Genomic DNA, 19,447 nt, shown 5'->3' on the forward strand with positions numbered 1-19,447 from the left:
TGGGCTTTTTTACTCTTTGACTGATCTTTAACCTTTTCAAGTGTTTTTGTAACTATACAACTGGAGAAGCAAAATCCAGGCAATCATCCAAAACTGCCTTGATACAAGAATTAGTGATGCCCGGAATTGTTTGCATATTTGCTTTATCAATCACTCAAGCATTCTTCTTCTGGGTAGGAAGGGAAAGGATGGGGGACACAAGCCTGAAGGTAGCTCTTTCCCAGAAACGAAACCAGCAAATGGCCAATGTATCTTAGGTCCTAAGAAAAAGTAAGAAAGTTGATTTCTTCTTGATGATCTATATTTGCTAACCAGTCGACAGCTTGCTTAGCTTCTCTATCTCCCATCTAGATTCATTCCTCTCAAAGATTTTCGCACTGGAGGATCAGATCCTCACATCTCCAAGGGGGAGGAGGGTTTCTCTTCAAAAAAGACTGTCTATCACAGTTCGGTGTCTCCTTCAATCTGAATCTTCTTGGCGCCAATGCAGGTGGTAACCAAGTGCCCATTTGGGAGGGCTTTTGCACGACGTCTTACGGCATTGCATGAGCCAAGAAACCCCGAACAGAACACCATGAAGCTATGTTTGGTAAAGATCTGAAAAAGGTAGAAGTAGGCTTAGATGAGACGTAAAATCAACTTTCAAATGAAGCTACCAAGGCGGCTCATTCAACACAGCTTGAGAGCTGCCCAAAACTCTGCAATGAAAGCTGATGAAGAACCTATTCAAACTAAGATAGGAATCACAGTTCATAATGATAGTTTCAATTATAGGAGCCACCATTTTCCCCAACACCCATTTTTCTGGTCCTTAAAGGCCTAGTTGCACTCCTACTTATTTCAAGGTTTTCATCAACTTCCGGTTTGCTTGCTTTTTCAACAACCTTACGTGGACCTTTTTTTTTTAATGGGAAAATTTTAGTACCACTTTGGTCCCCAAACTTTAAAACGTGACAATTGAAAAAGGCCTAAAGTGACATTTGAAATGTGTCAATCCAATACCTGTGTGTCATTAACCAATCTGTTAACCAGCCATTAAGTGACATTTGAAAAGACACAAATGCCTTTTGAGTGTCATTTAATTTTCTATATCAACCATCCACATGTTGATAAAAATGAACAATCTCAAGTCCTTGTCTCTTCTATTTAAGAAAGTTAGGGTTATGTCTCAGTGGGCATTCTGGTGACCCCAACTTTTTTTAACAGAAGAGGCAAGTACTTGGGACTATTCATTTTTTGTCAATGTTTGGATGGTTGATAAATAAACATAGATGACACTTGAAGGGTATTTGTGTTTTTTCAATTTGCACTTAACAATCGGTTAATGGAATGCACTAAATTGGCATGTTTTGAAAGTCTGAGTACTAAATTGTCACGTTTTAAATACTGATAAAAAAAAAATTGTCACGTTTTAAAGTTCGGGGACCAAAATGGCACTAGATCCAAAGTATAGGGTACTAATATGAAATTTTCCCTTTTTTAAAGCATTTATCATCTCCGTTTTTTCTCCAAATAAACCAAAGAAGGTATAAAATATTTTCCCACAAATTTTAGTATTTTTTAGGGTCATTTACTGAAACACCCCCATAGTTTCATGGATTTACTAAAGCCCACCTTATAGTTTGTGTTTTACTAAAACACCCCTATAGTTTGCAATCGGTTTACTTAGTTGACCTTCCGTTAGATGACGGTGGAAAATGACAACTTTAACCCTAATGTCCATTTGAATAAATTCAATAAAAAATGAAAATGAAAATATCATTTTTTACCTTATTAAGATACGAGCAAGCACTATATTTGGATATATTTGGTCAATTTTGTTTTTTTGTATGAAGAAGTATTATGGATACTTTTGGAATAAATAGTCATGGAACCATGCCCTTGAACTCAGGTTATAATGTTACTATTTTCAAATGGAAAAACAAACACTCAGGTTGTGTTTGGTTTGAAGGAAAAAGTAAGGAAAGGAAAGGTAGGGAAATTTATACAAAGTTTGTAAAGGTTTCCCTACTTTTTCCTTCAAACCAAACATAGCCTTAGTGAAAAGTCGATTAAGTAAATAGGTTGCAAACTATAAGGGGTGTTTTAGTAAAATGAAAACTATATGGTATGTTTAAGTAAATCCATGAAACTATAGGGGGTGTTTTAATAAATGACCATTTTTATAAAAAAAATAGCAAAAGATTAAAAAGAAACAAATCTCCAACAAAACAACAAAATGACAATGACGACAACATAGCCTTGTTATCTAGAGATAAAACATCCACCAAGCAAAGCTCAAGGACCTAAACGCCAACTACCAACAAGGTTAAAACCATGAGACGCTAGGAAGTGAGTGAACTATATCATTGCTCTCCAAGGAACAAAAAAAAAAAACCTTAAAGCCAAACTACTACACACATGTGAAATATCTTTAAGGGTAAATTACAAAGACCCCCTGTACTATGGGGTTTGTGACAAAGACCCTCCTTGTACTATGTCCATGGGACAAAGACCCCCTTCTGTTAGACTTTCGTTAAAATCCATCGTTACAATACTTTTTAATGCCCGTACTATCTTTATAACACTGTTCATCTTCCCCGACCTTAGGAACAACAGCGGCGATAGTTGTTGCAGTAACGGTAGACTTTAGAATTTAACCTTTCTCTCCCTCTCACCCTCTCTCTCTCCCCTGATGAGGAATCGCGAGTCTAGGCAATTGCAGAGATCGTGAACGGCATGGTGGAGCGCTCACACAAAGGAGAGAACACGAATTACACAAATTGATGTAAGGATTGCAGGCCCCAAAAAATACCCATTGAGTATTAACTAGTCCAAGCTAAAACTCAATTCTCTAAGTAATTGTCAATGCATTTAGAAGATGGAGAGTGGAGGCTGGCAAAATCTATTCATTAAATTTTTGCACGAAGCACTCAGGACTCAAAATTGAGAAGGAAAATGATGTATCACTTCCTTTTAAAAATCCCCCCCCCCCTACTATGCCTAACTTGTATCATACACAGCACGCAATGCTTCTTGCCAATTCTGTGAGGCTACATTTATACTAAGGTATGAACTACATTATCATTTATCAATTACAACAAGGAGCATTTTAATGGGGACCCTGTAAATCAAACAACTCCTCACTGAAGAGAGATCACATGCTAGAACAATTCAAACTTCAGATGCCCTCCTATAGACTTGAACTCCAAACGTTTTCTCTCCTGGGAAAGCATAAATGGAACTCCAAGATCACAAAACTTTGGTAGCTCCAGTGGAATGGCACACCGTATTAATGCCCAGTTCAAGCCCTCAAAGAATGGATGTTGCCCACAAAAAAACTTTCCAGGTCCATGTGCAGAATCCCCTTGTATAGATCCTTTCTATCTCTAGCCATCTTGGGTGTAGGTTTCATGCTTTTCACCGAGGTTTATATCTTCTACAGCGAAGACCCGAAAACTAAAATCCGACTTGGCAGTGTAGGTGAGCACTTGTGGTAGAGCCAACCACTGCTAGGTCCAACTCCTTTGTTGGGACCCATGAATATTTAGCTCCTAAAGATCATCAAAGGAGAGGGTCATGGGAGTGCTTCAAGGGCCTTATTTGGTAAAGCACCCTTCAAGGCCCTAGGAAAATGAGAAGACTTTAGCAAATGTGGTGATACAGAGCCTCAAGTTGGAGTACTGGCAGAGCTCGCTCTGGTCATTTCAGAGAGTTGGAGTACTGGCAGAGCTCGCTCTGGTCATTTCAGGGAGGGGAAAAGAAGATAAGAAAGGGAAAACAATAGGTTAAATAGGTTTTAAGAGAAAATAAGGGCAAAAAAAAAAGAAAATAGAAAAAGTTTAGTGGGGTATTTTGATAATTTAACGCATTTCGTTGTCTGACTTAACGGTCAAGGGGGGTCTTTGTCTCACGATCATACTACAGGGGGGTCTCTGTTGCTGACCCCACAATATAGGGGGGTCTTTGTAATTAAGGGATTGTTTTTGGTTAGTCTCTCTAGGTAAATCTTTCAATAGTCTAGTAGATAATAAGATGCACTACTTAGCTTTTGGGATATTGTCTTTAAAGATCAGTACTATTTGGCTCGTATCATAATCTACCCGCTTATTAAAAACAGCTGGGATGGCTATTTTTAGTGTGGAAAGACCAAACACTTCATTTAAAGCTTTCCAATTTTTGGCTTTTTTAGTCTTCCCGCACATTCATCTTCGGGTCTTTTAGTTTACATTAGGGCTGCAAGTCGGGCCAGGTTAGGTCAGGTTGAGGCCAACCCTAGCCCAACCCTATCCCTAACCCTAACCCAAAGTAAACTCCTTCAACCAATCCTAACCCAATCCAAACCGAAGTCAACTTATTGAGCTCGGGTTGGGCCCAAACCAATCTTCTTCCCACCTCTTAAAACCTTGTATAACTTCTCAATTTCATATCTTAACCCAGCTTTCACTACATATATTAATCTTATGTTTCATTAGTATTTATTTGTTGACATTTTTATTGGTTCATTTGGTACAAAATTCAAAAAAAAAAGTGTTTGAAATGACTATAGTTTATTGTGAGTAATGACTTATGATAGATCTTTTTTTGGCGGCAAATAAAATATTCAAAAAACATAAAAATATGTTATTTAAGGTTTTAGTATTCCCGATTAGGATTAAGTGAAGTGATTATCCTAAAAGAAATACATTAAGAAATACATTATATATTACATATAACACATATTTATATATGACATGCACTATATAGTCTGGTTCAGATTGGGTTGGGTTGCTTGAGGGGTCAACCCCAACTCTAACCTGAGCATCAACCCGACTTTTTTCGGGTGGGTCAACCCCAACTCTAACCTGAGCATCAACCCGACTTTTTTTGGGTTGCAGCCTTAGTTTACATGATACTAAACGAGAAAAAACACACTAAAAAGATGCATCGAACATGACCAGCCTTAGTTTACATTATACAAGCATGGCCTAAATTTGCCTAAATCATATAACCTAAGAAATAAAAACATTTAGCGGAAGGAAGTAAAGAAGTGGAGCGGACCAGAACTTAATCCTATCCTACTTCAGGTTGGGTTTAGGGTTGGGGATTATTCCACAGCTCAGGATGGGTTAGAGTTGACCTCAACCCAACCTAACCTGCCCCAACTTGAAAGTTGCAACCATATAGGGTGTCAATGGTATTCGAAAATCCGATTTTGAATTCAATATTCGACATAATCGAATCGAATTCGGATAATTCGAATATCTAATCGGTCGAATTCAGATATCCTATTCTTACCGAATAGTTAATCGTATTCGAATTTGGATATGACCTGATTCGATTCGATAAATATCCGAATATGACCAATTATTTAATTCTTATATATAATATATAAAATATTTTATATAATTTATATATAATAATTAAGTTATATAAATAATTTATATATTTATTAATTATCTAACATGATTAATTAATTGAATTCAAACCGAATCAAATTCGAAACGAATCAGATATTTGAATATTTAATTGGATTCAAATTCAAATATTAATTTTCAATATCCGTTGGATATTGAATCGAATTCGGATACCAGATTTTCTAATCGGATTTGAATTTGGATATTGTCTAATCAGATTCGAATTCGATCCGTTTACACCCCTACAACCATAGGCTCGGAGTACCTCAGGCCCAAGCCGAGAAGTTATTGTGTGGGTTATTTTCAGGCCCAGTCCTTGCAAAGGCTCGAGTTGGGTCCAGCCCGCCCACGGCCCATTTTGCACATTGCCGAGTTGGGGCAATGTGCGCATGTTAGATTTAAGCTTATGGGCGTATGTTAGAGTTAAGCTTCATCTAATAGTAAGACAGACCCACCAAAACGCCCCGATTCTGCTCGGCTTCAAAAGTTCTCTTCTTCTGTTCTTCCAGCAAAACGAAGAAGAATCTCTACGGAGGAATGATGCAGGCCTACTCGAGACGGTTGGGGCAACAGTTCTTGAAGTCCTCACCCGCGATATCATCTCTCAATTCCATTCACCCAAGCTCGGGTGACTATAGTCGAATCACTGCTATCTCTGCTCTAGGGTTTCGATTTATCTCCTGCTTATTTTGTTTTTAGAGATTTGCAGAAACAATGTGGGATTTCAAACAAAAATGCAAATTCCTTTTTTTTTTTTTGAGATGGTTTTGTTGGATTTTTGCTGGATTTTATTTATTTAACCATAAGTTCAGATCATGATATATTGATTCGAAATGCAGATTATGTGACTGATCATCCGCGGTATGGCTCGACCCTCGCCCCTAAGGGTATTGGGCATCTTGTTCGCAAAGGTACAGGTGGAAGATCATCTGTGAGGTATATTCTTGACTGCTTTTTTCTTTTAATTGGAATTTAGTGATTTAATCCCTTTTAGCTTGGTTGGGCGACTCCTACAAAGATGGTCTGCTTTGTTTGGACTGCAAGGGAGGTGTCAAAAAGAATAATAAACATTCATTTACCTATAAAAAAGAATAAACTTTCATTTTGGTCCGTTTGCAATTTTGTTGTATAATTTGAAATATTTGTTCAATCTGGACAGCGGCATTGTTGCAACTGTATTTGGAGCTACTGGGTTTCTTGGACGTTATGTTGTTCAACAGCTTGGTAAGATTGGATTTAACATACTTATTAACTGGTTTGGTCTGGATCATCAGCAGTGGTCCTTCTCATCACTAATAATCATGCTTTTGTTGTCTGATTATGGGGTCGCACTACCCCCCGTCTTGTGTAGCCCCTCTTGGTTTCTATAAAAAAAAACAAAATAATCATGCTTTTGTTAATTATTAAAAATTATTAGTTAAAAGTAACTAGTACAGATCTTTTTCTTTGTATGTTTTTCTGCAAACAACGTCTTTCCCTTACAGCTTCAATTTGTATTGTAGGTATGAAACTATGAATGTAATTGGCTTAGAATTGCGTTGGGTACACTTGACTAATTTTAAAAAAGGGTTATGTTTGTTTCTTGTAACTTGCCTACTCCACCTAACCTCAACTAAACTCAGCCTTAATTCCAACTATTTGGGGTTGGGGGTTGTTCATGCAAAACCTGTCATTGTGCTCTGTCAAGAGCCATGTTGTCTGTCGAATTACAAGAGCTTAAATAATTTCTTTACCACTTGAGAGATGTTCTCTATTCTTCCCCCTATTCTTTTGGAGCCTTCTACTTGCACCAACTCACTCTTTATAAGAAAAGAAATATCTTTTATCACCCAATAGCTTAATTTTTAGGTTAAAACAAAAGATGCAGCAATATGTTGATGGCAGCTGGAACCAACTTGAACAAAGGAGGGATAAAGGTTTGGAAGGGAAGGGAATGCAGTGTTAAATTATATGTACATGTGCATATTAAGCTAAGAGTGTTATATCAATGTTTGCCATCATGTTATCTACAAATTTACAGAAAATTTCTTAAGATTTTGTTCATTAGTAGATATTAATTATCAATTTTTTCAACCAATGGTCGAACTGACCAATTCCAGTTGGACCAGTAAACCTGTCACCTGACCAGAATTCTGGGTCTGTTTTGCTACCAAACCGTTTATCACACGTGTTTGTTTAATATGATGAATATAAAATATCGGAGATATGCCGAACTTTTTATGCAAAATTTCTGCATTTTTTGTAGTTTTTTGTATTATCTCTATTTTTTAATATTTATTATTTAATTATGATGCCATGGGTTTACCTGTTTGGCTGGAATGGTTGAACTGTTGACCCACCACCCAGATGGAAAAGTGGTTCCATTTCCAGGTTGGATTCAGATTACTTTTAATTATTTATGAAATATGGAAGTAAGTTAGTTCTTTAGAGTTTTATTAGATTATTAGGAGATATTTATTTATAAAATATCAAACATAGAGGGACCTGCATAATGCATTTGTTTTGGCTTGTTTGGATGTCACATGAAATGAAATGATTTCATTGTGGTTTTGCTTTACACATCAAGAACACAAGTCGACCATCTAAGGTGGGTTCATCTCCCAGTAGTTAATAATATAAGAGAATGGGGCCACTTTAGATTTTTTTAAATGATCTTATTTACAGTTTTCATTAACAACTTGAAGTTAAATTCATTTTTGGTCATGATATTTGTAGGTTCAAATGCTTTAAAAATGAACATAAGATTAGTTACATAGATTCCAAAGAGGCTATTAGTTTCTGATTTATTTTGTATTTTTCTTTATTACTATGTATGTTTCTTTTTCTTTTTCCCCTTGGAAACCAAAAAAAAGCATGCTCCCCAAATTTCAAAATAGTCTTTCTCAATGGTACCTAGATACAGATGCTGGCACAGATGTAGACATGGATACAGGAAATGGGAATATAGCTTCCCATTTCATAAAATCCCTCACACAGAAATGGATATGGCTATCCCATATATAGATTTTTTGTGGTATGATTTGTTAAAACTGACCATGTTATATATTTTTAAAATGTTAATGCTTTTGAGCATATCTTTGGATCCATTGTTATATCATATATGTATCATGTCTGATACTGGTATTCTAGTTATATATAGGTATCTAGGTATTGTAGATCTTTGGGAATATATATGTCCTAAAATACCTGTATGTTTATAATGGTTTACTTCTGTGCAGCAAAAATGGGATCTCAAGTGTTGGTTCCTTTTCGTGGATCGGAGGATTCCCCTAGGCATCTTAAGTTGATGGGTGATTTGGGACAGGTATAAAAATATATGTTTGTGTGTGTTATTTTCATCTTACGAATTTAGATTTGCATGGGTTAGGCTGCTCATTTATCTTATAGAACTTTCACTTGATGGTTCACCCTCCTGAATTTTGACATCATATCTATTACACTCAGATAGTGCCAATGAAATACAACCCACGAGATGAAAGTTCAATTAAGGCAGTTATGGCAAAGGCTAATGTTGTTCTCAATCTAATTGGTATGTATTCCTAACTTGGTATCTCTCTCTCTCTCTCATTTTCTATGGAGCTTGCTAATATTTTATGTTGATGAACTTTCAATACTAACAGGAAGGGAGTATGAGACCAGAAATTTTAGTTTCGAGGAAGTCAACCATTCTATGGCTGAACAGCTTGCTATGGTAGGCTCCTCCTTAGATCTCTGTTATGTTACCTTAACATTCATTATTCTTTTATTTTCTGACAATAATTGCTCCTTAGGAAGGGGGTTTCAGTGAACATCATTCTAAAGTATTGATGATGTAATTTTGTATTATTGGAATTTCATAATCCACAAAATGTTCATTCTGTGTTGAAGGATGTTTTATAATTTAGAGATCCTAAGCTAGAATTTATTTCTAAAGAATGTAAATAGAAAGAATGGTCCAGCATTAAGTGAAGAAGAAAGAGAAAACCTTTAGATTCCAATATATTTTTTGAAAGTAAAATAAATGTTTTATTAAAAAAAAATAGTGAAAACAAGAAAGATGACAACAAATCACCCAAAAAAGAAGAAAAACTACACCCCTCCCCCCAAACCATCCAAAACCAACAACAAACCCTTAAAACACAGACCAGAAAAACTACAATCACAAACACCACTATTTACCCTTGTTTATATAGATTAGCTAGGTATACTGGTTGGTGTCAAGGTTTAAAATGTCGATGTCGATGGAAATGTCGCTTACCAAAATATAGGACATATGTCGGAAATGTTGAGGGGAAGTATTGTAAAAATTAGAGGCATTGTGGAAATATTATGAAATATGTGGAAATATGCAATGATATTTTGTAAAATGATAAAAGAAGCATTAATACATATTTCTAGACAATTATCTTATTCCCAGCCATTATATAAAGCTAAGGAACTAAGATCAATAACAAATTAGTAAATGATGATTTACTGATTTATTATGCATTTTGATGTTTTTACAAGGTTATCTGGTATTTTCTTTTCTTATTTTTAATTCTTATTTATTATAAATTCTAATATATTTATTTCACACTAGTAAATAGAAATACATTTATTCTGATTTTTTAGATATTAAAGTTATAATACATTATGCTTTATTATAAATTTAATAAACTGATTCTCCTTTTTGTAGTATTAAGATTATGATAAATTCTGATTTCTTATAAAACTTAATGAATTTATTATGATTTTTAATACTAAACTTATAATAAATTATGATTTAGTATAAAATTTAATAAATTTATTCTGATTTTTTATATTAAATGTAGAATATGATTTATTATAAAGTTTAATAAACATTTTCTGATTTTAATAAATATTTTAAAAAATACTAACTAGTTAATATTTTATTACTTGAGAAATATTTTATGTTTTATATTATAAAGTAATTAATTTATTCTTTTGTTTTTATATTTTGTTAATTCTTTTTTATAAATATTTTATTTGAAATATTAAATGGAAATTATTAATGGAATAATTTATATTAATAAACTGTATTATAATAATATAATATTACTAATATATTGTATTATTAATTTACATTAGTCAACATCCTATTGACATAATAGGAAAAACTGCCTTTTTTTTGGTTATTTGGACCGATTTGGTCGACATTTCCGAAATATAGGACATGTCAACCGAAATAATGTAATTTTTATATTACCATCCATTTTCATGTCGGTGAGCCTTGACATTGACATATGTCGGGCGACATTAGCGACATTTGAAACCATGGTTGGTGTATAGCTTATATTGTTATTTAGTTGTAAAATATGTCCCAAAACCTGTTTTCCACTAATTATTGTTCTATTCTATTTTTATTATTATTACAGTCATTTTGCAGTTGTGACTTTCTAGCTTAAGTTATCTTATGAGCAAGGGTTCTCTATATGACTAACATATGAATTTATTATGTTGTGTAAGTAGTAAGACAGAAGATTGAATTTAGGATATTTTCCCTTCTTATTAATATAAAGCATTTTAAATTTCTTGCAAAATATGCAGATTGCCAAAGAACATGGTGGCATCATGAGATTTATACAAGTTTCTTGCTTAGGAGCATCTACATCATCACCCTCCAGAATGCTAAGAACTAAAGCTGCAGCAGAGCAAGCAATTTTGAGAGAACTACCTGAGGTCAAACTTATTTTCTTGGTTCCTTCTAGCTTGAGTTAATAATATTTATCTTTACAATTCCTATTGAAATTATGCTACAAAGAACCAGTGACCATTCTACATATATTCAATTGCTCGATTTTGGAATTCTCTATTGTCAGATCTGACACAAGTTATATTTTACTTTCTTTGATATGAAAACGGTCTTAAAGCCATGCACTTCTAGATGGGGCAATTAATAATCTTACATAAAAAAGGGGCAATTAGTAATCAGCCAAGAATTGAAATCTGGAAACCACCTGAAATAGGGAAACTACAAAACTAAATTTCAATAGTTGCAGCCTTGGTAATATTTTTGTGGCATTGGTGGGATGTTTAGTGATAGGAGAAGTCCAAATAAGATTTAAGATTTTCTGGTCCTGCTGGGTTAGGAGACTCTCTTAAGGGCAGAATTGATGGCGGTAATACAAGGATTAAAGTTAGCACAAATGAACGGTTGGAAAGATTTCATGGTGGAAGGGGACTGTTAGGTGGTTTTGTCTTGGCTGCAATTAGGAGATGTCATTCCATGGATATACTGATACCCAGTCAGGGGGAAGCCAAATCCTTAGCTACAATCTTGAACTACTCATTCAGATGGATTCCAAAGAGTGCTAATGAATTGGCTTATGGACTCACCAAAGCACGGACTTCAAGGCAATCTTTAGAACGGGGGTGTCCATGTCCTAGGAACAATTTGTATTCTAATATGTTAGTGAGATTAAACTGATAAGCATGCATACATATGTTAGTCAGATTTACATATGTTAATTTGTATTTTAATATGTTAGTGAGATTAGTCAGCTTCTTGCTGTTTTGTAGTTTCTGATGCTGTTACCACTTGAGTTAACATGTATTTCTTTTCATGTGTCAAAAAGAAATCTCGTACAGCAGGGCATTTTCCTCATTACAAAGAAAATTTTGAATTACTGTTGCTTTTGAAACAAAAAAAGTGCGTCGCTATTCTTCTCCAGTTGTAGTTTAGGGGTTGCTGTAAGTAGAAGTTTGGGGGGGGGTCTCCTGTTGTAGTTGAGGGGTGCTTTGTCACATGTCCACTTGTACATTAATCCCTATTCTTTGTCTATATTTTAGTAAAAAAGTTATCCATAAAGAAAAAGCATCAACTATTCTTCTTTATAATCCAGTATGTTGGTAAAAACACCCATGTCTTGATGGCACAGTTAATGGCTATGCAGCAAGGGATGAGGCTTGCTAAATCACTGAATTACAGAAGCTTGGTGGTAGAAAGGGTTCATATATTATTTTGATATGGGTTATGACAGGTAGTGTTGGAACTTGGAAGCTGTAGCCTTGTAGGTATAGACATGCAATTAGGGAGTTTAGGAGAATGATGGGAGAGTTGAAAATTTTGGTGGTCTTGGTATTGTGAATATTCAGATGAGAAATGTGGCTCTTTTGGAAAAATGGCTATGGCGACTACTTGTAGATAGGGACAAGCTGTGGTCTAAGCCTCTAAGGTGGTAATAAGCATTTATAGACTTGTGGCTAATGAGTGGGATGCTGGAATTCTGGCTAGGTCTACCAGAATTTCTCCTCTGAAGGCCATTCATGCTATTTTACCCTTGTTCTTACCTTTTATCAGGTACAACCTGTGTCTTGGGAACCTTATTAAATTCTGGGAACATGTTTGGGCAGGGAACTTTCCTTTGAAAGACTGATTCCCCCTCTTTATTTTCTCTCTTTGGTTGCAGGTAGACCCCTCCTTCGGATGTGGCTGGCCTTTTGACCCAAATTTTTTTAGACTACCGAAGAAAAGGGGAAGGGTAATGTGGATAGCCACAAAAGCAGCTATCCTCTGGTCTATTTGGGAAGAAAGAATTAACAGAATTTTTTAAGGGACTGAAAGATCCAGGGAACAAGTGATAGACAGCATAACTATCAAGATTATACACTGGTTGAAAATGCTTGAGCTATTCCGAGACTACTTGGTTAAGGACATTCTTAGAGGTTGGGCTGTAGTGGGAAATTCTTCAACTAGAAAGAATGCGATTCAGGAGCAATAGATCCCTTCAGCACAACAAAGGGTAAAGTTGAATTTTTATGGGAGCTCCTTGGGTAACCCGGGCCCCTTTGGAGTTGGGGGAGCTTTCAGAAATAGGGAGAGGAGACTGATTGCACTATATTCTGGACCTACAGGTGTGGGCAATTCACTAAGAGCTGAAGTACTGTCTTTATTTCAAGGCTCGAGGCTGGTTAAGCAATGGGGACTGCAAAACGTTGAGATTGAAGGAGATTCTAAGTTCTATTAGGCTGGGTGCAAACAAACAGCCTGGGGGCTTGGAATTATAGGCGGCAAATGAGGGGAATTTTCTGCTTAGCAAGGGAAGTGGGGGCAAGCTTCAAGTGGTCCAGGTTAGCCAATGGTCTAGCTGATACTTTGGCAAAGCAGTGAACCTTTAGGGAAATTCTCTTTTGGGCTGTGTTGTAGACATTGAGATAAACTAGGGGGTCAATACTCTTTGTGGGTAGTTGACAGTTTGTACTACTTAATATAATGCTTCAGTGAAAGTTACTGTTTCCAATAAAAAAGGATGAGCCTATTTTGACCTTCATTATTCTTTCCAATTCGAGAACTGTGGTTTGATTGGATTTGGGATTTAGGAGGGGTCTTAGGAGATTTTGAACTAAGCATTGTCCTAGCCTTACTTCATATCCTTGAAGGGCTTTTCTTGATCTTTCTAAAATGGATAGTCAAATTTGGACTATCTCTCCCTCTAGCTCTTTCACTTGTACTTCTTTCTTTAGGTTGCATTTGTTTGTGGTGTAAAAGTTCATCAATGGAGTTCAACACCAACCAGTTTAAAATTTGTGAACTGTTGTACTTTGAAAAATGTGATTATTGATGTAAATATTACATCAATTTTATTGATATTGTATTTACATCGATTATCTATGTAAAACTCTATCATTAGAGAATTTTACATTGATTTACAATGTAAAACTACACTCCATTGAAATGCCGGTAAGTATGGATCGGGAGTGGAGTTTTACATCAATCGTTAATTACACTGCAAACAACTGCCAACAAATACGAACCAGGAGTGGAGTTTTACATTGGTCCACATTTACACCGCAAACAAACACAGCCTTAAGGTCTTAATTTAACCCCATGATAGTTTTGGACAACCTTTTCCTATTAAAGAGGCGTGGAGTAAGCCTATCCATCCCAGGATTGGAGGTTTTTGCTGGAAAGCATTTTTTTTTTTGGAAAGAACAAATACCCGTAATCTGCTCCAAAGAAAGAGGTCCAATTGATGCTTATCCTCATTGGTGTGTTATGTGCAAAGCCAATGGTGAGACTTGTTATCCCATATTAATCTTCTGACCTTTTGTAAAGTATATTTGGGAATTGTTTCTCTTTGTTTGGGTGTAGGTGGACTCCCTTGTTGAATGTGTAAAACTTGTTTGCCTCTACAGATTTTAGTTAGCCAAAGAAAAGGAGAAGAATAATGTGGAGATGTACAAGGGCTGCTGGTAGTTGGACTATATGGGAAGAAAGGAATTCAAGAATCTTTTACAGGCAAGGAGAGAGGTGGAGAAGCAATTATTGAAGCTATTAATTAGAGCACTCTATTGAGTAAAGTCCTTGGAAATACTTGATGACATTTCAACAGATGACTTGCTTAGAAGTTGGAAGGAAGTGGTGAGTTCAGCCCCTTGTAAGGTTGTAACAAGTCCCCCTTAGTCTCCACCAGTTAGTGGGTTCATCAAACTCAACTTTAACGGAAGCAATGCTGGTAAGCCAAGTCTCTCAAGCATCGGAGGTGTTTTCAGGAAGGAGGGTAAAATAATTGCATTTGTTTTTTAGCCCCAATTGGTGTAGGAGACTTCTTAAGGACTGTAATTATGGCTGGAAGGTGTACGAAGGGCAAGGGATACAGGCATTAGAAAGTTGATTATTGAAGGAGATGCCAAGCTAGTGGTGGGTTGGCTGCAAAAGGAGGAAGCTGGATTTTTGAATTATAACAATGAAAAACAGAAATTCAAATGGCTGACACAAGATATGGAAGTAAGCTTGCAATGGGTCAAAAGAAGTGCTAATTCTTTCTCTGATGTACTAGCAAAACAAGGGGTGGGTAGAGATCAACTTTTTTGGGTTCAATTGTAACTTTAAGAAAGAGATTGGGGGAGAGTTATGGGGGCTTATCTCTCTTTATTTCTATTCTTAATTGTAACTTTAAGCAGTGGTCCTTGGAATACAAAAAGCCATGGAAATAGGTTTGAGAAAGCTGGTTGTAGAAGGCGATTCCAAAGTAATTATAAGCTGGCTAAAGCAGAACGGAAAGACTCCATGGGTGTTTAGAAATGAGATCAGGAATGAGTTCTCAAGGTGACAAGGCGCCTTTTGAGGCTCACCTCGCCTAATCGCCTAGCAGTTTTCTACTTCCTACTATAAAATACTTTTTTATTTATTCTTTTTTGAGATTATAATTATAAAATAGACATTATTAAACTAAAATAATCATTTTGTATGTTTATATACTAATTTCTTTTTATTATTTTCTTATTTATTAGGGTTTAATCAACACAAACATTGCTAAATGCTGTATTGAACTTTGAACCCTCAAAGACTTAAAAACCTGAACCAATAAGGAAAAACTAAAAAATTTATCTAATCAGCACATTTTCCAATACTTTTTATTTTCTTCTTTTCCTATGACAAAAATAAGGGTTCAGCCCCTATATTTTTTGAATTTTATTTTCCTTCTTCCTTTTCTTCTTATGAATATGTTGATTTTCTATACTGTAATATGAAATTTATACTTCTCTTATGAAAATCATGAACAATTATTAAAGAAATATGGTTATGGTACCTAGGGAACTACCCTAGGATCTATGTTTTTAACATAAAAAATCCATCGCCTAGGCGACAAGGTGCCCCCCAGTCGCCTAGCCTCGCCTTGGCGCCTTGAAAACTATGCATGCAGTTATTATTTCAGTGGACTCCAAGAGCAGCAACTGGGTTTGCGGACCAGCTAGCGAAGCAAGGGGCTAATAGGGAACATTGTTTTTGGGCTCAGTTGTAAAGCTGTAAAGAAAAATCTTAGGTGGAAATTTTAAAGTCTAATGGGGTAGCCGAGGCTTCTAAATTCTCATCTCATTTTTCTTGATAAAATCACCTTTGCTGATAAAAAAAATGATGTGGCCTCATTGGTTCTGGTTATTCCTTTACTTTTTCTTCTTTACAAGTCTTGACTTACTGTTTTCTGTTTGAATTGCTGTCAAAATGTTACTACCATTCCTCTAACCTGAATTTTTAATTCACAGGTCACAATCATGAGGCCTGCTGTCATGATTGGTACAGAAGACCGGATCCTAAATAGGTGGGCACAGTTTGTGAAAAAGTGGAGCTTTCTTCCACTTGTTGGAGATGGATCTACCAGGTTCAACTTGACCTACCTTGTTTATTGTTTCTGTTGGTTTCACTTTACCAAGTTCCTACAAATTCAATGAGAATAATCACTTGTAAGTGTTATCTTTTGAAATTTATGTTATACTTTCGTTAACAACTTATTTGCAGAATCCAACCAGTATACGTTGTCGATGTTGCTGCTGCAATTATAGCAGCCTTGAAAGATGATGGAACCAGCATGGGTAAAGTTTATGAACTTGGTGGTCCTGAGGTTTTCACTGTACATGAACTGGTAATTTTCTCCTTAATTACTTAGCAATCATGGGTAGTGTATTGTCACTCATCTGTTAAGCGTGCTGCAGGCAGAGCTGATGTTCGATACGATCCGTGAATGGCCTCGATATGTAAAGGTTCCTTTCCCTATTGCAAAGGTAGGTAGTATAGCCCAATTAGTCAACTTCATTGAGGCTTTCAGGAAGTGTGCCAAGAACAGAATTTCTCAGTAAATCTATATATTTGTTAATGTGCCATGCCCATTTTTCATTTATTGTTGCTATAATGTAATAATACCTGTTACCTCAGATTTAAACTCCCAGTTCAGTCTAGTGGGTATCAGGAAAAGGTTCCCTACGTGGGTCAAGCAGGGAGCCTTTCTACATGATGTATGTATTTCTGTGGAGGATTGATGTGGCCGCTCCAAACCTTCCATCAGATAGGGGACCTCTGGATCAGCCATTTATCCCGATCCATCAACATGAGCCCTTACCCCATTTTGCCTTGATTCTTTCCCTTTATGACATTGCATGTTCAAGGTTACAACCAACCTGGTGGCTTTATCCTAACATAAACTATATTTATTTCTTTCCGTGATCAAATGCATATGTAGTGGAAATTCTTGTAGTACTGTTTTTAGTTTTGACTAATTATTTTTAATTGTCTTGACTACTAACTGTTTTGAATCACTGCAGGCCCTTGCATCTCCTCATGAATTTTTACTAAATAAAGTTCCATTTCCTCTACCCACCCCTGATATCTTCAATTTGGATCAAATCAATGCTCTCACTGTAGATACAGTGGTGTCAGAAAATGGTTAGTGCTGTTATTCCAGGAATGGAATTAATAATTAGTTTTCTTTCATGAAATTGTACATTACTGTTCTTTCATCAGTCTTTCCCCCAATTGTGTTTGCTATATACTTATATTCTGGTTATTTTTCATTCTTTCCCTCCAGCTTTAACATTCAACGACTTAGGAATTGTGCCTCATAAGCTAAAGGGTTATCCTGTTGAGTATCTGATTTCATACCGCAAGGGTGGTCCACAATTTGGTTCGACGATCAGTGAAAGAGTATCTCCAGATTGGCCATAAGGTTGTGTAGATCTTTACTTTGCAACTAGTTTCTTTTCTTTCAGTGTTTGCGGCCTTAGCTGTTCCTAGAATTGTGACCTCCGAAAGCTGTTTCGAGCACATTACAAGGTCATCAAATAACTATTTTTGTACTATTTGTTATGAAAGCAATAATGACTGGCAAGTCCCATCTCTGAAACTTGTTATCATTATGAACAATGGGGAATCTCTCGCTAACAAAGGATGTCATTAACGACTGGGCATTTATTATTTCTTTCCGTGGAAAGAGGCCAGAAGGCAATGTGAATGAATGATATATTTCAGTTTTTCTATTGCATTTTAGTTTATAAGCTGGCTAGCTGAAATGGGTTGTTTACAGAATGTTAAAAAAAAAAAGGATAAATTCAGCTCTGTTTGGATAATCTTTTGCCTTTGAGCTTGGGCTTTGGGGCTGTGGAAAACAAACTTGAGCTAAGTGTGTTGTGCATTTGTTAAGAGTTGGTTTTGAAATAAAAACGTTGTCTTAGGCCAAAACACCTTTTAAACTTCAAACCCCAAAATCTTGAAGCTTATTCAAATGCAAGTTATGCAACCGCTATTTCTTGTAATCCTAAATTTATCTCCATTTCTACCCGCTCACGGTTCCATTTTAGTATTTAAGTAGATAGCTAGATGCAGGTGGTTTCCTGATGCCTTGTAAGAATTTGCAGTGCTGATATCAATAGGATTAGGCTTGTATTTGACACTTTCTAGGTTTTGGAACTTGACAGGTATATGGAGTGGCCTTGTTAATCGTTATATTGAGATTAGCTAGGAAAGAAGGGAATGAATAATCCAGGAAGATCCATGTCCAATGTCCACTGATAAGGAACAGGTATTTCTAATGCTTCTTGGTCGTGTGTTTGTTAAAAGGGGGAAAAGATGAAAGTCACCTCGGGTCCTTGGCCTTGTCAACATTCCTTGTGAAGGGAATTCTTTTGGTTGTGTTTTATATTAACTTTTTTCTTTCCCACCTTTGATTGGGTTTAGTCGTTTGAATGCATTTCTTTTTATTCCTCTTCCTCGTTCCTTTCTCGTATTGCATTTTTTATTTATTAACATTTGGGGTGGGGGTGGGATCTGTTCCTCACACAGCGCACCTCACAGGCACATCCCACCATGTATCGAGAACATCTCCCGTAAAATGGTCCAAATCCCACGAAAGGAGCTGGTCCATGCAGTGTTAAATTGCTCAACCTGTTTTTTTTGGTATTACATGTTACATGGGGATTAAGGGGTGGGGACAACCATCTCAGTTTCTGGGAGCTCACATCCTCTGCATCCATGTTGCAGAAAATTTTCTACAACTGCAAATGGATGGAGCTCACATCCATCCGTTAACCATTGAACTTAACGGAGTCAAGACCGTTAATGGACAATTGGACTAAAAACAAATCCCGCTTCTCAAGTTTCAAATCTCTCCAGTCTCCCCCCCAACTCCTCTCTATCCAATCGCCTCTGCCTCTCAGAATACCGCAACCGTGAAGGTCTATTGCTGCAAACACGTAGTGTCACCGTCTCCGATTCTTCTGTGAACGTTGTTCTACTTCTGGTTTCTGTCTTTCATCCCAACTCCATCATCTAGTCAAATAAAACAAGCCCAAGCCATGCCAGTAATGGTCTCTCCTATTGCGCA

General features: G+C 36.2%; 1 protein-coding gene across 2 annotated transcripts; it reads left to right on the plus strand.

The window, feature by feature from the left end:
* Positions 1 to 5,721: 5,721 nt before the first annotated feature.
* On the plus strand, positions 5,722 to 18,833 carry LOC148878649 (NAD(P)-binding Rossmann-fold superfamily protein). 2 transcript variants are annotated; one of them, XM_088957863.1, is made up of 13 exons: positions 5,722 to 6,003; positions 6,215 to 6,311; positions 6,535 to 6,599; positions 8,594 to 8,679; positions 8,820 to 8,904; positions 8,996 to 9,066; positions 10,902 to 11,033; positions 16,341 to 16,456; positions 16,594 to 16,717; positions 16,788 to 16,856; positions 17,394 to 17,514; positions 17,657 to 17,794; positions 18,543 to 18,833. In XM_088957863.1, exons 1-12 carry the CDS (start codon positions 5,913 to 5,915, stop codon positions 17,791 to 17,793), a joined length of 1,194 nt encoding a protein of 397 aa, XP_088813989.1. In that variant the 5' UTR covers positions 5,722 to 5,912; the 3' UTR covers position 17,794; positions 18,543 to 18,833. The 2 variants fall into 2 exon arrangements, with proteins under 2 accessions (XP_088813989.1, XP_088813984.1); XM_088957858.1 differs by lacking the exon at positions 18,543 to 18,833 and having other exon boundaries at positions 17,657 to 18,109.
* The last annotated feature ends 614 nt before the right edge of the window (positions 18,834 to 19,447 follow it).

The sequence above is a fragment of the Nelumbo lutea genome, chromosome 1, assembly GCF_056320005.1.
Source record: "Nelumbo lutea isolate HS-2025 chromosome 1, American lotus-T2T, whole genome shotgun sequence".
NCBI classification, from domain to species: domain Eukaryota; kingdom Viridiplantae; phylum Streptophyta; class Magnoliopsida; order Proteales; family Nelumbonaceae; genus Nelumbo; species Nelumbo lutea.

What these genes read in the sequence shown, in the direction of transcription:
- LOC148878649 (XM_088957863.1), top strand. Translation starts at nt 5,913, where the DNA reads ATGATGCAGGCCTACTCGAGACGGTTGGGGCAACAGTTCTTGAAGTCC. An exon ending in TGATGGGTGATTTGGGACAG is followed by an intron (nt 8,680 to 8,819) that starts GTATAAAAATAT and finishes TATTACACTCAG; the next exon opens with ATAGTGCCAATGAAATACAA. An exon ending in TTTTGAGAGAACTACCTGAG is followed by an intron (nt 11,034 to 16,340) that starts GTCAAACTTATT and finishes TTTAATTCACAG; the next exon opens with GTCACAATCATGAGGCCTGC.